At 34.2% G+C, this 17420-nt stretch overlaps 1 protein-coding gene across 1 annotated transcript; it reads left to right on the top strand.

The window, feature by feature from the left end:
- The first annotated feature begins 7628 nt into the window (after positions 1 to 7628).
- On the top strand, positions 7629 to 15864 carry LOC131154303 (respiratory burst oxidase homolog protein B). Its single transcript, XM_058106990.1, has 13 exons — positions 7629 to 7855; positions 8374 to 8993; positions 10526 to 10685; positions 11295 to 11343; positions 11458 to 11571; positions 12024 to 12452; positions 12546 to 12932; positions 13101 to 13196; positions 13312 to 13427; positions 13552 to 13654; positions 13782 to 13852; positions 14576 to 15096; positions 15490 to 15864. The coding sequence occupies exons 2-13, from the start codon at positions 8474 to 8476 to the stop codon at positions 15597 to 15599; spliced, it is 2676 nt and encodes an 891-aa protein (XP_057962973.1). The 5' UTR covers positions 7629 to 7855; positions 8374 to 8473; the 3' UTR covers positions 15600 to 15864.
- The last annotated feature ends 1556 nt before the right edge of the window (positions 15865 to 17420 follow it).

The raw sequence follows: 17420 nt of genomic DNA on the forward strand, positions 1-17420 counted from the left end.
AAACATTCAAAACGTTGTTGTACACTTGTTGAAAATTTGACTCCAATATTCAAGGAGCCTCAAGGAGCCGATTTTTTTTTTTTGAAATTCAAAATACCACAATTGTATCGTTCATCCCTTATAAATACCTATGATTGTGTCTTCTCTAAAGCATGTAGTATTCACGACTCAGTACTGAAATAAAAATACTATTGTTCTTTGTGTTTATGTTTTTCTTTTATAAGCACCTACCATCCCCTCAAATTTTTTAATGTGGGACGAACTCACAAGTGAAATTATCAACAATCTCCCCCTCACTTGTAAGTCTCATTCTCTCTTGAACAGAAGTCATCTCCCTCATGGGAGCAAGTCACCAGAGGCGGAGGAGTCCATGGGTGGACATGATACACATGAGTGAGCACCAACATGACTCAAAAGTTTAAATCCGTTAGGTCTTGGGTCTAACCATGTAAATAAACACTCATAATTCACTTAATTTTTTCAATGTACGACAAACTTAGAAGGAAAATTCTCAACATTTGATATAATAGATTTTTAATTTTTTAAAAATTATTCTATGCATCTTAATTAAAAAATAAATAAATTCAACATGTACGTCAACCACATGAGTGGTTGTCTTAGATTATTTTTATTTTAACACACCAGAGTTTGCTTTTTTTTTTTTCTTGAGAAATTTTAACATATTTTTTAGAGAAATAATCATACATATTGTAGGCTTTTGAGATTTTTTTTTTTTTGACCAGTTCGGATTAAGGATTTTATTTAGAAAAAATAAAATAAAAAAATTATTCTCTACTATATTTTTGCTCTATATCTAACACCATTTAAAATAACAAAAAATTGTTTTGATATAATTTAAAATTAAGAAAAATCAAATTTTAAGGATGCATAAAACTAAAAATTTGTTTATTGATCCAATATAATTTTTATTTTTTTTCACTTTCCTTGATAACCAGACATGAAAAAGTGAAATTTTCTTTATTTTGCTTTCCTTTTTTCAATATTTTTCAAGTTTCAAATGGCCATTACTGATTTTTAAAATGTATGATCTAAATGGATAGTGTTTAATCTAAAATCTAAGGGTGTTTAATATCTTTATTATTTTTATGTTATATATATATATATATATATACGTATGTATGTATGTATGTATGTATGTATGTATGAATGACATTATAAAGGTTATAAATTAATTAATCTTTATCTGCAGTACTGTGGTGTTGTCACGGGCGCAATAGTGGACTAATGATTTAGTGCTTTCTTTATGAGTGTAAAATAATATATATATAATTTTTTGTTAGCCGTGGTAGGTGAACACATGAGTAATAATTATTAGATTATATTAATTTGCATGAAACAAATAAAGCCCAATAAAATTAAAGAATTTATTTGCCAATCTTTTGATTGCCAAATTCTACAGTGCAGTAAGATAAGGTTGTACGAATAATTTTCAATATTTATTTTAATAACTCTTTTCAATAAGATCTTAACTTATTTGAAAAGATTAATTCTACAAGTGCATAAAAATCCTTTAAATTAATTTAATGGCTTTTGTACAAAAGTATTTTGCCAATGATTTTTAAAATCTTAAACAAACTTTTTTAAATATCATTACTCTTTAAATTAATCAATGGTCAAGCTAATGAATTCCTTATTTAGGAAATGGACGATGTTTTTAAATTGGCGCCAGGCTGATGTCATCCTTGTACAATAAATTTTGAAAAATAAAATAAAGTAGAGTCACGTGTCTCCACTACTGCAAGACACGTACTCCACTTATCATAATCGGGTCAAACCTGGTTCAGATCGTTCGAACCAGTATGATTTTTGAACCACTGGTATAATTATTGAGGGGGGGATTTATCTAACAAGATCCCCTCCTTTTGAGTTCTTATTAGACATTCATAAATCGCACTATAGTTTTCATTTTCCTTTTTAAATTTTTATTTATTAATTTCATTTATTAATTTTAAAGGATTTAATTAAAAACCATTAGATTCAATTTAGGAATAATTCATAATTAGTTAGGTACCATTCATAAAACAAGTGTGTAGGGGGTGCTAGTACTTTCTCCTCGCATAACTGAACTTCCGATCCCAACTCTAGTAAATGCAAACTAAGACTACTGATTCCTTAACTTAGGATTAGTTTAGAGATCGATCAAAGAGTAATAATTAGGTGAACTAACCGCACCTAGGTAAGTAATAGATTAGTGGCGACTCCATCAAACTTTTAATATTATTATTCTTCGTCATTTCAAGCCTTTCTCTGAGATGTTGCGATAAAGTCTATCAAACATCATATGATCATTGGGTTTCAAAGAGTGTCATGAGGTTCACCCCAAACTTAAGCCTCAGGACCGTACGAAATTCTATGCAGGATCCAAATAACTTAGGAATACATCTCTTAATGCACACAAGTAGCTTAGAATTAATAGACTTTCAACTCGTTGATTTAATCGATAGAATTGATGCGTTGTGAATTCTACTTAACGTCCTCATTTGATATAATTATGTTTTTTTTAATAGAAAATAAGCTATAAGGGAGAGGTAGGTAAAGACAAAATCAAACCTATTAATGTTTTAAAGTCCAAAAAGTAAGAGAAATCGTGCAAAATGAACTTTAAAAAAATTTTCAAAAAACATTATTCAAGATCCATGAAAAATGGACCATTGACATTTGACAATAGGAACTAATAAACTACTACCAATGTAATGCTTTGAAAATATGAAAAAGTGTCAAGATGAACACAAATAAATGAACAAATGCTAATTGGTCATTGCACTTTTCCTTTCGTTAGAATAATTAAATTAGTATAGTCAAGTTTATTTCTTCATTTTTTATTTATTGTCTGGATTATTTTTTTATTTTGCATCTTTGAATTAGTTTTAGTATGGAGAACTATGGCCGTGAAAAAAATTTCTTCTTATTCCAATATTTAATCAATTAATTAATTGACACTAAATAGGAAGACTTTGGACCCCAACATTAAGTTGTTTGCTATTTGGCTAAGTCTTCATTGCCATGATAAGAAGCACTAGGAAGGAATGATTCCTCTCTCTCTCTCTCTTTCTCTCTCTCTCTCTCTCTCTCTCTCTCTCTCTCTCGTCATTAATGAATTGACTTGATTGGGAATGAAATGAAGTGAAAAATTATATGTAAAATTTATGGGTGGCAAAACGAGTCTAAATTCGACAGGTGACCTGTGATCTACCTCGTTTAACTAAGGATTGAGTTTAATACAAGCTGACTCGTTAATAAACTGGTCAACTCGGATCGACCTATTTATTAAACAAGTAGGCCTGGCAAAACGGGCGGGCGGGCCGGGTCTAGGCGGGTCACCAACGGGCCGGGTCATAAACGGGTTGATGTTAAACGGGTCACACACATGCCAATCCTAACCCGCCCGTCTAATAAACGGGCGGGTAATGGGTCACCCGTTTAAAATATATAATTTATTTAATTTAAAATTTTTCAAAAAATTCCATATAAAATGACTTTAAAAAAAAAAAAATACTACATTATATTTATTAATGCAGGACTGTGGAGGTGTGGATTGTGGAGGCTGGAGGTGGGGCTTGATCTGAGACCGTGAGTTCGCAGCATCGGAACCGCAGCAGGTAGCAGCGCACCAAAGGAGAGCCGGAGAGGAGAGGATTGAGAGAGTGAGAGCTGAGAGGAGAGTCGTGGGCCGTAGCGTCGCTACGCACTAGAGATCCAGAGGAGATGAGAGGATTGAGAGGGTGAAAGCTGAGAGGAGATCCGAAGAGGAGAGGATTGAGAGAGTGAGAGCTGAAAGGAGAGCCGTGGGCCACAGCGTAGCAGCGCACCAGAGGTCCAGAGGAGAGGAGAGGATTGAGAGGGTGAGGGCTGAGAGCATGAGAGGAGAGCCGTGGCCGCCGGCCGGCAGTGCAGGTTAGGGACTTAGTCACTTAGGGTTTTTTTTATGTGGCTGTGTGGGTGGAGACTGGAGAGTCGTGGAATGCCGAGTCTTCTGAGTTCTGAAGGGTGAAGGCTGAAGCCTGAACTGAAAATCAAAATATATATATAAAGTATCCAAATTAACGGGTCACCCAGCGGGTGACCCACCCAAACCCGTTTATAAACGGGTCAACCCGTGACCCGCCCAATTATTAAACGGGTTGATTTTTTTAAATCCAAATCCGTTTTAAACGGGCGGGTCCGGATAACCCAACGGGTCATGACCCGTTTTGCCAGGCCTATAAACAAGTTAGGCGGATTCGGGTCGGGTCACCCATTGAAAAATAAAATGGAGTGGTTTTTTTTTTTTTTTTAAATCCTTTTATATGAAATGTTTAAAATTTTTTTTAAACGGGTGACTCGTTTATTAAATAGATGAGTTTGAATTTACATAGTAGTCACCCATTAATAAATGGGTCAACCCAAACCCAAACCCATTTAACCCCGACCCATTTATGATCTGTCCGAAACCGACCTATTAACTTGATTTACCACCCCTAGTAAAATTGTATGATTTAATTTCATTTCATTCTTAATATATCGAAAATATTTGTGATATCGTACCTACAGTAAAGTTAAAAAAGCAATATAAAACTCATAGAATCACACTGTTTATGATGAACAGTCGTAAAATACATGTATACTTGTCGCTTGCATACTTTTAAAACTCTAACATAACATAATTATATAATTAATGATTAGTACATTACAAATCAAATGAAGACACAAACCTTTGAACAATATAGGACATCAACATTAAAAGTTTGAAGCTAAGCCTTGAGAAATATGAAAAGGCCTCTTCGTATGACATCATAGCTAATGAATGAATGGAAGGGGAGTCTTACATGTTTACTTGGTCTCCATATTATAAATAAAGACTTTAGGTTCTATTCCACTAGCGAGGGGTTGTGAGGTGTGAGCTAAAAAATTTTTCAATAATATATTTGGAGTTGACTCCGCGTATGCACATTTGCATTAAAGTGATACCCCTTCACTTTTAAGTTGTAGAGATTTCTCCCTCCATTATTCACGTTTTGACGAACCCCACCGCGGTGGGTTTGGTGTCCATGCTGCGTTTCAACATTTTCTTTTTTATAATTCAAAATTCTAGTTCGGATCTCTTCAAACAACACCAAATCGAAAAAAAGAACAAATTAAAAGATGTGATTGCGTGGCTCCATAATTTTTTCTTGATAAATAAAAGTATCGATTTTCAGGCAAATCAAACTTAAAACCTCTAAAAAAGTCCATCCTAGCCAGTTCAAGTGGTAAGAACGATTTGTAACTTTGGTGACCCCAAAGTCACGAGTTCTATTTCCCCTTGAGGCATTACGCCTGTGAATTGGTAAGGGTGCGTCAATGGGTGGACGACTTTCACCTCTCCGGGTTTGGTACCGCACCATAGTATCCAAAGTAGTACGATGGTGACTAGAGTCCCCGGATTATAAAAAAAAAAACTTCTAAAAAATTGTAGAAAATGTTAGTCCCCCAACATCTTTGTTTGGTGTTATGTATGTGGAAAATATTAAAAGAAATGGGATTCACATAATAACGTGACCCGCATATAAACAAGAGATACATAAACATGTAAAGAGACATGAACCTTTTACACTTTCCCAAAATGATTAGAGCCCACCTGCAACGGGAAATTATAGATCGAGGAGACTTATTCCTCCACGTGTTCGCATGTTTGTTTTCTAAATTCTAGACGTATGGAAAATGGGTAGTTCTCTTCTTTATATATCTAATATTAATGAATGCAGGACTGATTTTTGTAGGCACGGACCTATATACATGCAGGGCTGACTCTTCACAATATGGGGTCTTAAGCGAATGATTTAATTAAAGACCCTTAATATTTTGTTTAATTTTTATTTTTATTTAAATTTAATTTTTCTCACTTTTTAAGATGCAAAATCACTAATCAATGTTATCTTTATCACTATTATTATTATTATTATTATTATTATTATTATTATTATTATTATTATATTAAATTCTAATTCCATCTCTAGAATTGATTGCTCATTTCTTGGAGGATTTTCATCTTACTCATTTATATTTTTTTTAGAACTAAAAATAGATTTATCAAGAGCTCCCTTTTGAGATGACACTAATTCTTCTATTTTTTTTTCTTCGTTTTTCATATCCGAATTCATATTTTCTCGTTGACATAATTAAATTTCAAAATTAACACTAACTATAAAATGATAAATTATGTAAACAAATAAAAATAAATTTAATAAATCTATAGAAATAATAGATTGAAATAATATAACCTAATTATTATTATTATTGCAAATCGATTGGTGAGCGAGACTTTAGAGATATCGGATTCTTGTTGGATACAACGCTCTAACCTCAAAGCTTCCAAAATCTAAGAAAAAATAGAAAAAAAAAAAAAAAGAAGCTTAGATTGAAAATAATAGAAAAATAATGCACAAACATTGAAATCAAAATTAGGATTGATGAAAATTACAGAGAATCGGAGGTCCGAAAATGATGAACACAAGAGTCGGAGCAAAAATCATAGAGAGACCGAAAGATGAGAGTGAGAGTGTGAGAGATGGAAATTTTTTTTTAGAGAGTTTAAGAGAAAAAAGATGAGAATAATAGATAGTTAAAAATATAATAAAGTTGTTAGTTGGGAAGTTAACGAGAGTTGAAAAAAAAATAAAAATAAATTGTATTTATTTTACATTTTAAAATACAATTTCATTTATTTGTTAGTTGAGAAGCCAATGTATGGGAAGAGAGCATAATAAATAATATTAACATTATTTAATTTAAAAAAAATTTGGGCCCCAAAAAATATATTATTATATTAAAAAAATTTTGGGGGCCCCAAAAATAGAAGAACACCTCAACCACCTAATGGTTAGGTCGACTCTATATACATGTGTAAAATTTTCATAACATAGAGATGTTTAAGGATATGCTTCCATTAAAAATATTCATTTGCTCCATATTCAAAGATAGAAAACACGAGCTACAGGGCGTGGGATTAGTCACATGCCGGTGCGTGCGGACCGTAAAACGGACGCGCGTTGACGGCTGTGGATACCCGGCGTTACCCAAAAAAAAAAAAAAAGATAGAAAACACGAAAAACATGAATTTTTAGTAAATGATATATATATATTTTATAACTCAGGGACTGCAGCTACTATTGTGTCATTTTGAACACTATGGTGCGACACCAAACTCGAAGGAGTGAAAGTTATTTGCCCATTGATGTACTCTTAGTAATTTATCAGAATAAACTTTTAAGGGGGAATCAAATTTGTGATTTTAGAGTCACTAAAATCACAAATCACACTTATCACTTGAACCCATCCGGCTAAACTTTAATAATTGAAACAATTAGTACTAGTGCTCAATGTGAACGTAAATATATTTAATTATTTAAAAAAAAAATTAAAATATATATATTTGATCTATTTAGTTTTTGTCCCGAAGAAAATTTTTGGGTGTAAAATATAGGCACACGATCAAGCAGAGCTGCGTGGTGCGTTTGGATATTTTTAAACACAAAAAAAGCATTCAAATTGGAGGGAGGACGCCAAACCTAACCACCAACCTAATGCTAATGCTAGTGCTGACTGCTGAGCCATCTTCCTTCCCTCCTTACGAAACTACGTACTCCTTCCCTGTTATGGCGCCCCCTGGTTTCTCTTTTTTGACTTCTCTCTTCTTCCACCCACACACACGCATAGAATAATATATATAACCCTCTTCCTTTCAATTCTCTCTAGAAACTCTCAACTACTACCTCTCCCAATACTTCTCCCTCTCGCTTCTTCATTCTTTAGATATCTATTGCATGCCTTCTTCTTTCTCCTCCGGCCAACTCTCGGCGTCTTCCTCCTCTTTCCGGTGAGCCCCCCCTCCGTCCTCATTTGAAGTTTAATTCACGTTTAATTAGTACGTATGAATAGTTGAAGTCAAGTTTTTTAATTACTTAATTTTTACAATATACATTCTTTATTTTAACTAATTTTTATTTCATTTAATGCCCCAAAATCCTCCTCTTGTTTTGATAATTTCTCGAACCAAAAAATATTTCGTCTTCATTTTTTTTTTCCCTTGGCTGATTTAGATCTGGGAACTTATCAATAGAAGCCTCGAAATCCCAAAATTGCCCATGCACTAAACATAACCCTCTAGGGTATTATTGTCATTTCATCGTATCAATTATGAATTTCTTCTAATTTTGAGAAAAAAAAAAAAACAAGTGTCTCCTTTTTAATTTCTTTTTTACTATTTCTTCTTCTTTTAATCTTAGTTTCCGTTTTTATTCAAAATCTCATTGAGGATTTGAAAACCCAAAATTACCCATGCACCGAACATACCCACTGACGTGTTTTTCTTTTTTTCTTTTTACATTTTTGTAGAAACACAAAGGCCTGCAACTCTTTATATTTAAGCTAGGTACGAAGAAGAAGAAGAAGGAAGAGAGAACAGCAGATTTGGTTCTGGAAGGAGAGAAGATCAATGGAGATCCACCAAGACAATAACCAGCAGCATCCGGATCCATGGCCCGAGGCCGACGCGGCCGGGAGCAGGCGGGTCGGGCACAGCGGCCCTCTGGTGAGCGGCAGCAAGAGGAACAGCAGCAAGAAGAGCGCGCGGTTCAAGGACGAGTACGTGGAGATCACGCTCGACGTCCGCGACGACTCGGTCTCCGTCCAGAACATCAAGGGCGGCGACCCGGAGACGGCGCTCCTCGCCAGCCGCCTCGAGCGCCGCCCCTCGTCCCTCAGCTCGCAGCTCTCCCTCCGGATCCGCCAGGTGTCGCAGGAGCTCCGCCGAATCGCCTCCACCTCCACTTCGCGGCCCTTCAACAAGGTCGACCGTAGCAAGTCCGGCGCCGCCCGCGCCCTCCGCGGGCTCCAGTTCATGACCACAAACGTCGGCAGCCGGTACGAGCGTGGCTGGTCGGAGATCGAACGCCGGTTCGATGAGTTAGCGGTGGACGGCGCTCTGCCGAAGACGCGGTTTGGTCAATGCATAGGTACTTCATAAACGTATAATCTAAAATTACTTACCCAAAAAAAAAATACAAAAAATCTTACACAACTGTTTAGTATTAAAAAAAAAGATTTTCTTGTAATTATTTAATTTTTTTAAGTAGGAAAAAATTAAAGCTATACCAAAAATAATTAGAATTTTAAAAATTCAATTCTACACCATGCTTAACTTCATTACAATAATTTCTCTCTTTCTTTAAGTTAAATTTTCTTTTTATTCATAAAAAAAATATTAATTAACGCAACGACGAACCTTCTTAACAAACATCAAAATGTATACAAGATTTTTTTAATTATTCAATTTGGAAGATAAATTTTAAGGGGCCATAATGTGATTAATTGATTGATTGATTGATTATTAATTAGTTGCAATAATCAAGGGAGATTGAGGTTTGAAAGTCAATAGAAGACAAGAGGAGGGATTACTTTAGAGAAGGAGTGGCAGTGGCCAGTTGGGACAAAAGCCAAAATAATACTTTATTTCTTGTCTTAACATTATTTTTGGACCGTCAGTATTTCAGTAGTACTTTTTTTTTTATATCAAGCTGGCATGTTGATAATGTAGGAGTTGAATAAAGGGGTCTATTTGTCCTGTTTGAAAGTACAAAATTTTAAATATTAAATTTTATAAAAATTTAATTTTAAGTTCGAATCTTAATTTATCTAAACATAATAATAATTTAAAATAATATATAGTTGTCCATACATGGGTCATGCTTGATGTAGATTTCTGATGAAGCTAAAAAAAATAATCTAAATTTAGAGAAATAATGGTTGAATTATATAGATAATTTTAGCGCTATGGACTTATGAATTTTTTTTTAAAAATATTATTTTCAAATTAAATTTATTTTTTTTAAAAAATATTTCACAATCACAAAAATAAACTTTAGAAATTAGTTAAGTTCAATCCTTTCGATTAATGTTATGACTTCATTTTATGACATCCATTATATTAGGGTGGAGTGCAATTAAAAAAGTATAGTAAAAATCTTATAACAATGATTGAAAGATATCTTTTTCACTATTATATGAAAGGTATGTATATATTTTTTTCTAAAAAGAAAAATATTAAAACTTTAAAGTGATAATATTATTACTCTCTTTGAAATCGAGAAACAATTAAAGAAATAAAAAAAATGAAAGGATATGTATTTTTTTCCTTTATTGGTTTTTTTAAAAAATACATTGTGAAAATGAGCAAGAAAAATTTTTATTTTATACCCCATTAAATAAAATATAATAGTGAAATACTATACTTAATTTGAATCCATCAAATTTATTTTTATTCACTTTCTTTTTATAGCAGGGAATAAGTATAAGTGTAATGTTTAGATATTAAATATAAACTATTTAAATAAATAAATAAAGTCCGAAATATCAATAAAATAGGACACACGAGAAGTAAAATAATTTCTAAAATTTATATATATATATATATATATATATATATGGGCACAAAATTAAGTAATATTTATTTTATTTTATTTGTTTTTATTTTTTTGGAACGGGACAGGAATGAAGGAGTCAAGCGAGTTCGCCGGCGAGTTGTTCGACGCGCTGGCACGGCGGCGGGGGATAATATCGGCGTCGATCGGCAAGGCGGAGCTGCATGAGTTCTGGGAACAAATTACCGACCAAAGCTTCGACGCCCGCCTCCAAACCTTCTTTGACATGTAGGAAATTTTCAAATTTAATATTCCTATTATGCCCTTGCTTTGAACTTTTATTTGACCCCTAATAATGTAGGGGCAGTTTTGGGTACGCGTCAAGCGCATGAACCCCAACCCCCCCCCCCCCCCGGCCCACAAGGTGGAAAATTTTGACTTTTGATTTGGGGTTGGTGGGGTAAATTCATTTTTATTTTATTTTATTTTATTTTTTTTTCAAAAACCCAAATGGAGTCCACGTGACTCAATACATGATTCTTAGCATTACAAGTAAAATAAATACATAAAAAATTAGTTTTCTATCATAAATTTATTGATTTTATGGAGAGAGAAAAAATTATAATCAATAATTTTTAAGAAATATTAATTTTATTATTGCTCATTTGTTGGTATTTTAAAATTGCGGAAAAATAAAAAATATTTTAGAAATAATGATAAAAAATTAAAAATTGTCATTTTTTTCCTTAATAATAATTAAAATTTTAAATGATCAAAATATTTTACCTTTTTTTTAAATTTTATTTTGGTCGCTCCTTTATTAGCACAAATTATATTTTTATGATTCAATTTTTGCCCTTTGCAAGTGCTTATAGACCTCATTTTAATCAAATGTAGGGTCGATAAAAATGCTGATGGTCGAATTACAGAACAAGAGGTGAAGGAGGTGAGAATTTTAATTTATAAATTAAAAAAAAAAAAAACTTAGATAGTGTTTAGAAGAATTATTTTGGATTAATAGTTATGTAATTTATTTATTTATTTATTTTTAAATGTGCAGATTATCACACTAAGTGCTTCAGCCAATAAGCTTTCAAATATCAAAGAACGGGCGGACGAGTATGCCGCTCTTATCATGGAAGAGTTGGATCCCGATAACCTCGGATACATTGAGGTTCTTATCCAAACACTGGTCCTATAATTAATAAGCTTTCTATTTATTTTAATTTTATTAAGCTAAACTTAATATCAAAATTTTGGTGAGCATGGGCCTCGTAGGATCTGTTAGCATTGATTTGAATTGGCCCAAATAGAGGCCCATTGAATTCCTTGCCCACCAAAATCAGAGTGCTCAGCCCAAGTGCACTGCTGGACTCAAAGAACGAGCCCAATGGCCCAATAGAAATTCACTTCAGCGCAATCCAATTTACAGCCCACCATGAACCTGCAGTAGGAATCTAATCTCACAAGATAGAATTAATTTTAGGATCTCATATATACATTAAATAAAAATTTCATAATTAATTTATTTTAATAATTGTGTCAATGCATTTAGGCTTATTTATTTTGAGGTGCAATAATTTTTATTTATTTATTTATTTTTTGTGGTGCAATGGTATTGAATAGTTGTACAACTTGGAGATGCTGCTGCTGCAAGCGCCGGGGCAGTCGGCGAACCTGACAACGAACAGCCGAGTACTGAGTCAGCTACTAAGTCAGAAGCTGGTGCCCACCAAGGAACCCAACCCGCTCCGGCGAGGCTACCGCAACCTCCAGTACTTCGTGGAGGACAACTGGAAGCGCGTGTGGGTGATCCTGCTGTGGCTCGCCGTCTGCGCCGCCCTCTTCACCTGGAAGTTCATCCAGTACAAGCACCGGGCAGTGTTCGACGTCATGGGCTACTGTGTCACCACCGCCAAGGGCGCCGCCGAGACCCTCAAGTTCAACATGGCCCTCATCCTCCTCCCCGTCTGCCGGAACACCATCACTTTCCTTCGCAGCCGCACCAAGCTCGGCGTCGTCGTCCCCTTCGACGACAACATTAATTTCCACAAGGTATATACATATTCATAATATCTCAATCTTACAAAAACTCAAAGATGGATTTATATTAAAGTCTTCTGTTCGGGGACGATTTGGGTTTATCAGGTTATCGCGTTTGGAATAGCGATCGGAGTAGGGCTTCACGCCGGAGCGCATTTAACGTGCGACTTTCCGCGGCTGCTGCACGCGACGGACGAGGAGTACGAGCCCATGAAGCCGTTTTTCGGGGAGAAGAGGCCGAACAACTATTGGTGGTTTGTGAAGGGGACGGAGGGGTGGACGGGGGTGGTCATGGTGGTGCTCATGGCTATCGCTTACGTGCTGGCCCAGCCCTGGTTCCGCCGCAACAGGCTAAGCCTCCCCAAGACCCTAAAGCGGCTGACGGGATTCAATGCCTTCTGGTACTCCCACCACCTCTTCGTCATCGTCTACGCCCTCTTCATCGTCCATGGCTACTACCTCTACCTCTCGAAGAAATGGTACAAAAAAACCGTAAGCATCCATCTCTCCAACACCCACTACTTCATTCATATTCGAATTTCAACATCAATGAATTGAGCGATAATTAATTTGAGAGTTTGAGCTTTGAGAATTACAACTTTCAATAGAAACGATGGTTCATGCACTAATATTTCTTTGTCTTTTTTTTAAATGTTGCAGACGTGGATGTATCTAGCAGTTCCTATGGTGTTATATGCGTGCGAGCGATTGATTCGTGCGTTTAGGTCGGGATATAAGTCGGTCCAAATTTTGAAGGTGCAATTTTAATTCTAATTTTGCTTTGCGATTAACTTTAGGTTTGATAATTTAGAAAACAATGCAATAACTCGTTTTTTTTTTTTTTTTTTTGTTTTCAATTAATGATGAACAGGTAGCAGTATACCCTGGAAATGTGTTAGCTCTTCACATGTCAAAGCCTCAAGGATTCAGATACACGAGTGGGCAATATATCTTCGTGAACTGCTCAGATGTGTCTCCATTTCAATGGTAATTAATTAACTAAATTTCAAGAGTGAATTAACTAATATATAATACATTAAAGCTCATTTAATATAATTAGGATCGAATAATTAATTTTTAAAATAATTATTTAATCGTTATGGGCATGCAGGCATCCATTCTCCATTACGTCTGCACCGGGAGACGATTACGTGAGCGTCCATATTCGCACATTGGGCGACTGGACATCCCAGCTCAAGGCCCTCTTCTCCAAGGTACCTACTCGATCCACACAACGTACTAACTAATGAAATTTCCTTCTTCCTTTTTCCCGAGAATCAAACAGCCCTAAAATTTTCTTTCTTATATTGATGAAGTTTATGACCCGTGTGCTGCATGCAGGCATGCCAGCCTCCAATAGCTGGCCAGAGCGGCCTCTTAAGAGCTGACATTGGAGGCAGTAACAAGCCCAGGTACTCTTTAACTTCTTTCTTTCCCTTAATTCTCTTTTATACTGTTCACTTAATTACTTGCTTTAAATATTAAAAAAAAAAAGCAAAAATCCCCTTTGATCTCTTTGAAAAAATAAATGATAAAAGACAAATCTATTTGACAAAAAAATATGGTCCTTTTCTAAAGTTTTAAAAATTCCTATGATTCCCCTTGGGGCTTCAATTTTTTTACAGTTTTTTTTTTTAAGATTTGTCAAAAAAAAAACATGAACTGTCCTTTAAACTTGATGAAAAGATAAATTTTTTTAGCAGTATAAATGTCTTAAAAATTAATTATCAATAAAATATTGTGTGATATGTGAAGCTTCATGGGAGAGTTTAAAAAGATACTCACCTTCCTATAAATTTGGCAAAAAAACTCTTTTTGAAGGGTATAAGTGTCCTAAAATAGATTTTTTACGGCTTTTTATTTGAAATAATATTTTAGGAAGAGAGATAAAAGGATAAACTCATTATTTCGGTGAATTAATCGATTGTGAAAGGGACCCTCGATACCATCCTTTCAAAAAAAAAAAATGTTATAAATATTAAGTTCTTGGAGAAGTATGTGTCATTTTTAAAAGTTTGAGGGAGGTTTATTAAATTTTTGAAATTTTAATGAGGTTTATTAAAAGTTCTTATATTTTTGTCAAAATTTAGAGAAAATAATAATAATCATCATTTATGAACTCTTCCCGCCGGCAGGTTGCCGAAGCTACTGATCGACGGCCCGTACGGGGCGCCGGCGCAGGACTACAAGAAATACGACGTGCTCCTCCTGGTGGGGCTGGGGATCGGCGCCACGCCTCTCATCAGCATTGTCAAGGACGTTCTGAACAACATCAAGCACCAGAAGGAGATAGAAGAAGGAAGATCGCCGCCGCTGGCGGCAGGGGGGATCAAGCAAAGGAGGCCGTTCGCGACGAAGAGGGCGTACTTCTACTGGGTGACGAGGGAGCAGGGGTCGTTCGAGTGGTTCAAGGGTGTGATGAACGAGGTGGCGGAGAACGACAGGGAAGGAGTGATAGAGCTCCACAACTACTGCACCAGCGTGTACGAGGAGGGCGACGCCCGCTCCGCCCTCATCGCCATGCTTCAGTCCCTCCACCACGCCAAGAACGGCGTCGACATCGTCTCCGGCACCCATGTCAAGACCCACTTCGCCCGCCCCAACTGGCGGACCGTCTTTAAGCACGTCGCCATCAAGCATCCCGATCAGCGAGTTGGTACGTAAACGTTATAACTTCAATTGCTTGCTTGATTCGTAGCTAAACCAACGAAAAAATAAACAAAAAATATCTTGACAAAATCAAAGAACCCCAATTTTCTACACAAAATCTGCAAAATTATAAAAAGAAGATGCTATTCTTAGCTTTTATTTAAAAAGAATAATTTATTCAATCTTCAACAGGTTATAATAATTTTTTTTTTTTAAATCTACAAACCCATTTTTAATTTTTTTCAAAATTGCAAAAATGTGACTTTACTTTAATTTTCAAACATTTACGTAGAATTTTTTTTTTATAAAAAACAAAAAACAAAAAGATGAAGAACTTAAAATGGGATATAAATAATTATTTTTCATTATTAATAAATTTCAATTTGTGAAATTAATGCAGGGGTGTTTTACTGTGGTGCACCTGGACTCACTGGGGACCTAAGAAGGTTAGCCCTAGACTTTTCCCGGAAAACCTCCACCAAGTTTGATTTCCACAAGGAAAATTTTTAAATTCTTTCTTTGTTTCTTTATTTTTTTTCCCCACTTATAGCTATACGTGTTATAATTTTTTGCCCAGCTAATTAGAGTAGTGTACGATAGTCTATACAAGTAATGTCCTTTTTTTTTTTTTTTTTTAATTTCTTAATTAGTTTGTTTTAATTAAGTATATATATAATATAGATGTATTTAATTAATGAAATACTCTCCCCTTTGTAAGTGTATTTATCTATAATGTAATGTTTCACCCAGAGTCAAAAATCTGAAGTTATATCAATCTTTTTTCTATACTATTATCATAAAAAGTCGTAAAAAAGACCATTAAAATTTTGTTTGTATGAGAGAGAGAGAGAGAGAGAGAGAGAGAGAGAAGGGAGGACACCACAAGCTCGGGATCATCACGGGCTCATATGACAGCATCAGGTTAAATCAAGTAGGTGAGGTTCACTTTGCTTCATCCATATTGATCTTATCACACGAATATGTAATGTCACGTGATTATAATACTCTATCTTTTTTAAACAAAAAAAATCTCACCGATTTAACGATAACATACAATATACCTATAAATTGATTAATCTAATAATCTTTACAAAATGAGGATATAATACCGTTAATACGAATAGGATATGTGAATCACTTAGTGCTTTTGTAAAATACATATTCATACACAGACTTTGTAATATTGATCTTTCCAACTTTTTAGAAGTAAAATATTGAGTTAATTGAGTAAAATTTTTACAAATAAATTTCACCTACATGCTTCATGTTTATATATATATAAAAATAATTTGTTACTATATATACATGCATCTTCAAAAGTACAATCTATATTGTGTTACATCATGTAGAAGTATCTCAATAATGGAAAATTACTGGCCAACACTACATTATTGGTCTATGAACAACTAAATTAATTCGCCCTTCAAGCGTAGTTTGGATCACGGTTGATTAAATTATCAAAATTCACTATTGTTTCACAAGTAAACTCATATTTTCCTGATTAAATGCTCAAAATTGAATCTTGGAATCATGGTTTTGTAGATAATACATTGAGAGAAGGGTAGAGGAGCAGGTCCATTGTCCCAGTAAATTAGTCAAGTGTCTAAAGAATTTCAAATATCATTATTTTTTAAATAAAAATAACAATTAAAATTTTGAGGCATTACGCCAGTGAATTGCTAGGGGCGTCAATGGGCCGGCGGCTTTCACCCCTAGGTTTGGTGCCGCACCATAGTGTCCAAATTGTCCAAATCAAACGTCTCAAGAAGTATTAAGACTATACAGATAATTACAATGATTAATTTATTTTTTTACACCAATGCATCATCTACATGCTAGTATTGACATGTGTAAATTATAAAACTTGAAGATCCTTGATGCATTAATTGCATTTTCTAAAAATATATTTTTTATTTTAGCCATTTTAAATATTTGATGCATTTTACAACTTTTTTACTAGCTTTTTTCTTTTTTTCTTTTTTATTTTTTCTTTTTAACAGTTCCTTTCATCGGAAAATGGAACAATTTTTACAACAATCTCAGTTAGATTTCTTTCATAAATTTCCTTTTAAAAGTTTTTTTTCAAAATTCGTAGGCCAAACTAAACTTAATATAAATGATAGATACACGTGCAACCCATGAAAAAGTTATTTACTTTTCAATTTTTTTAAACATTGTGCAATTAATGTACAACTTTATTGGTAAAATATTATTATAAAAATTATAACTTGAAACATAACAAAAAATTGTAAAAATATTTTAATTTTTAAATTATCCCTTATCCTATAGAAAGAGATAATTGCTCAATTGAGTCAATTTAGTTTTACTAGT

Source organism: Malania oleifera, chromosome 4 (assembly GCF_029873635.1).
Source record: "Malania oleifera isolate guangnan ecotype guangnan chromosome 4, ASM2987363v1, whole genome shotgun sequence".
In the NCBI taxonomy this organism is placed as follows: Eukaryota; Viridiplantae; Streptophyta; class Magnoliopsida; order Santalales; family Ximeniaceae; genus Malania; species Malania oleifera.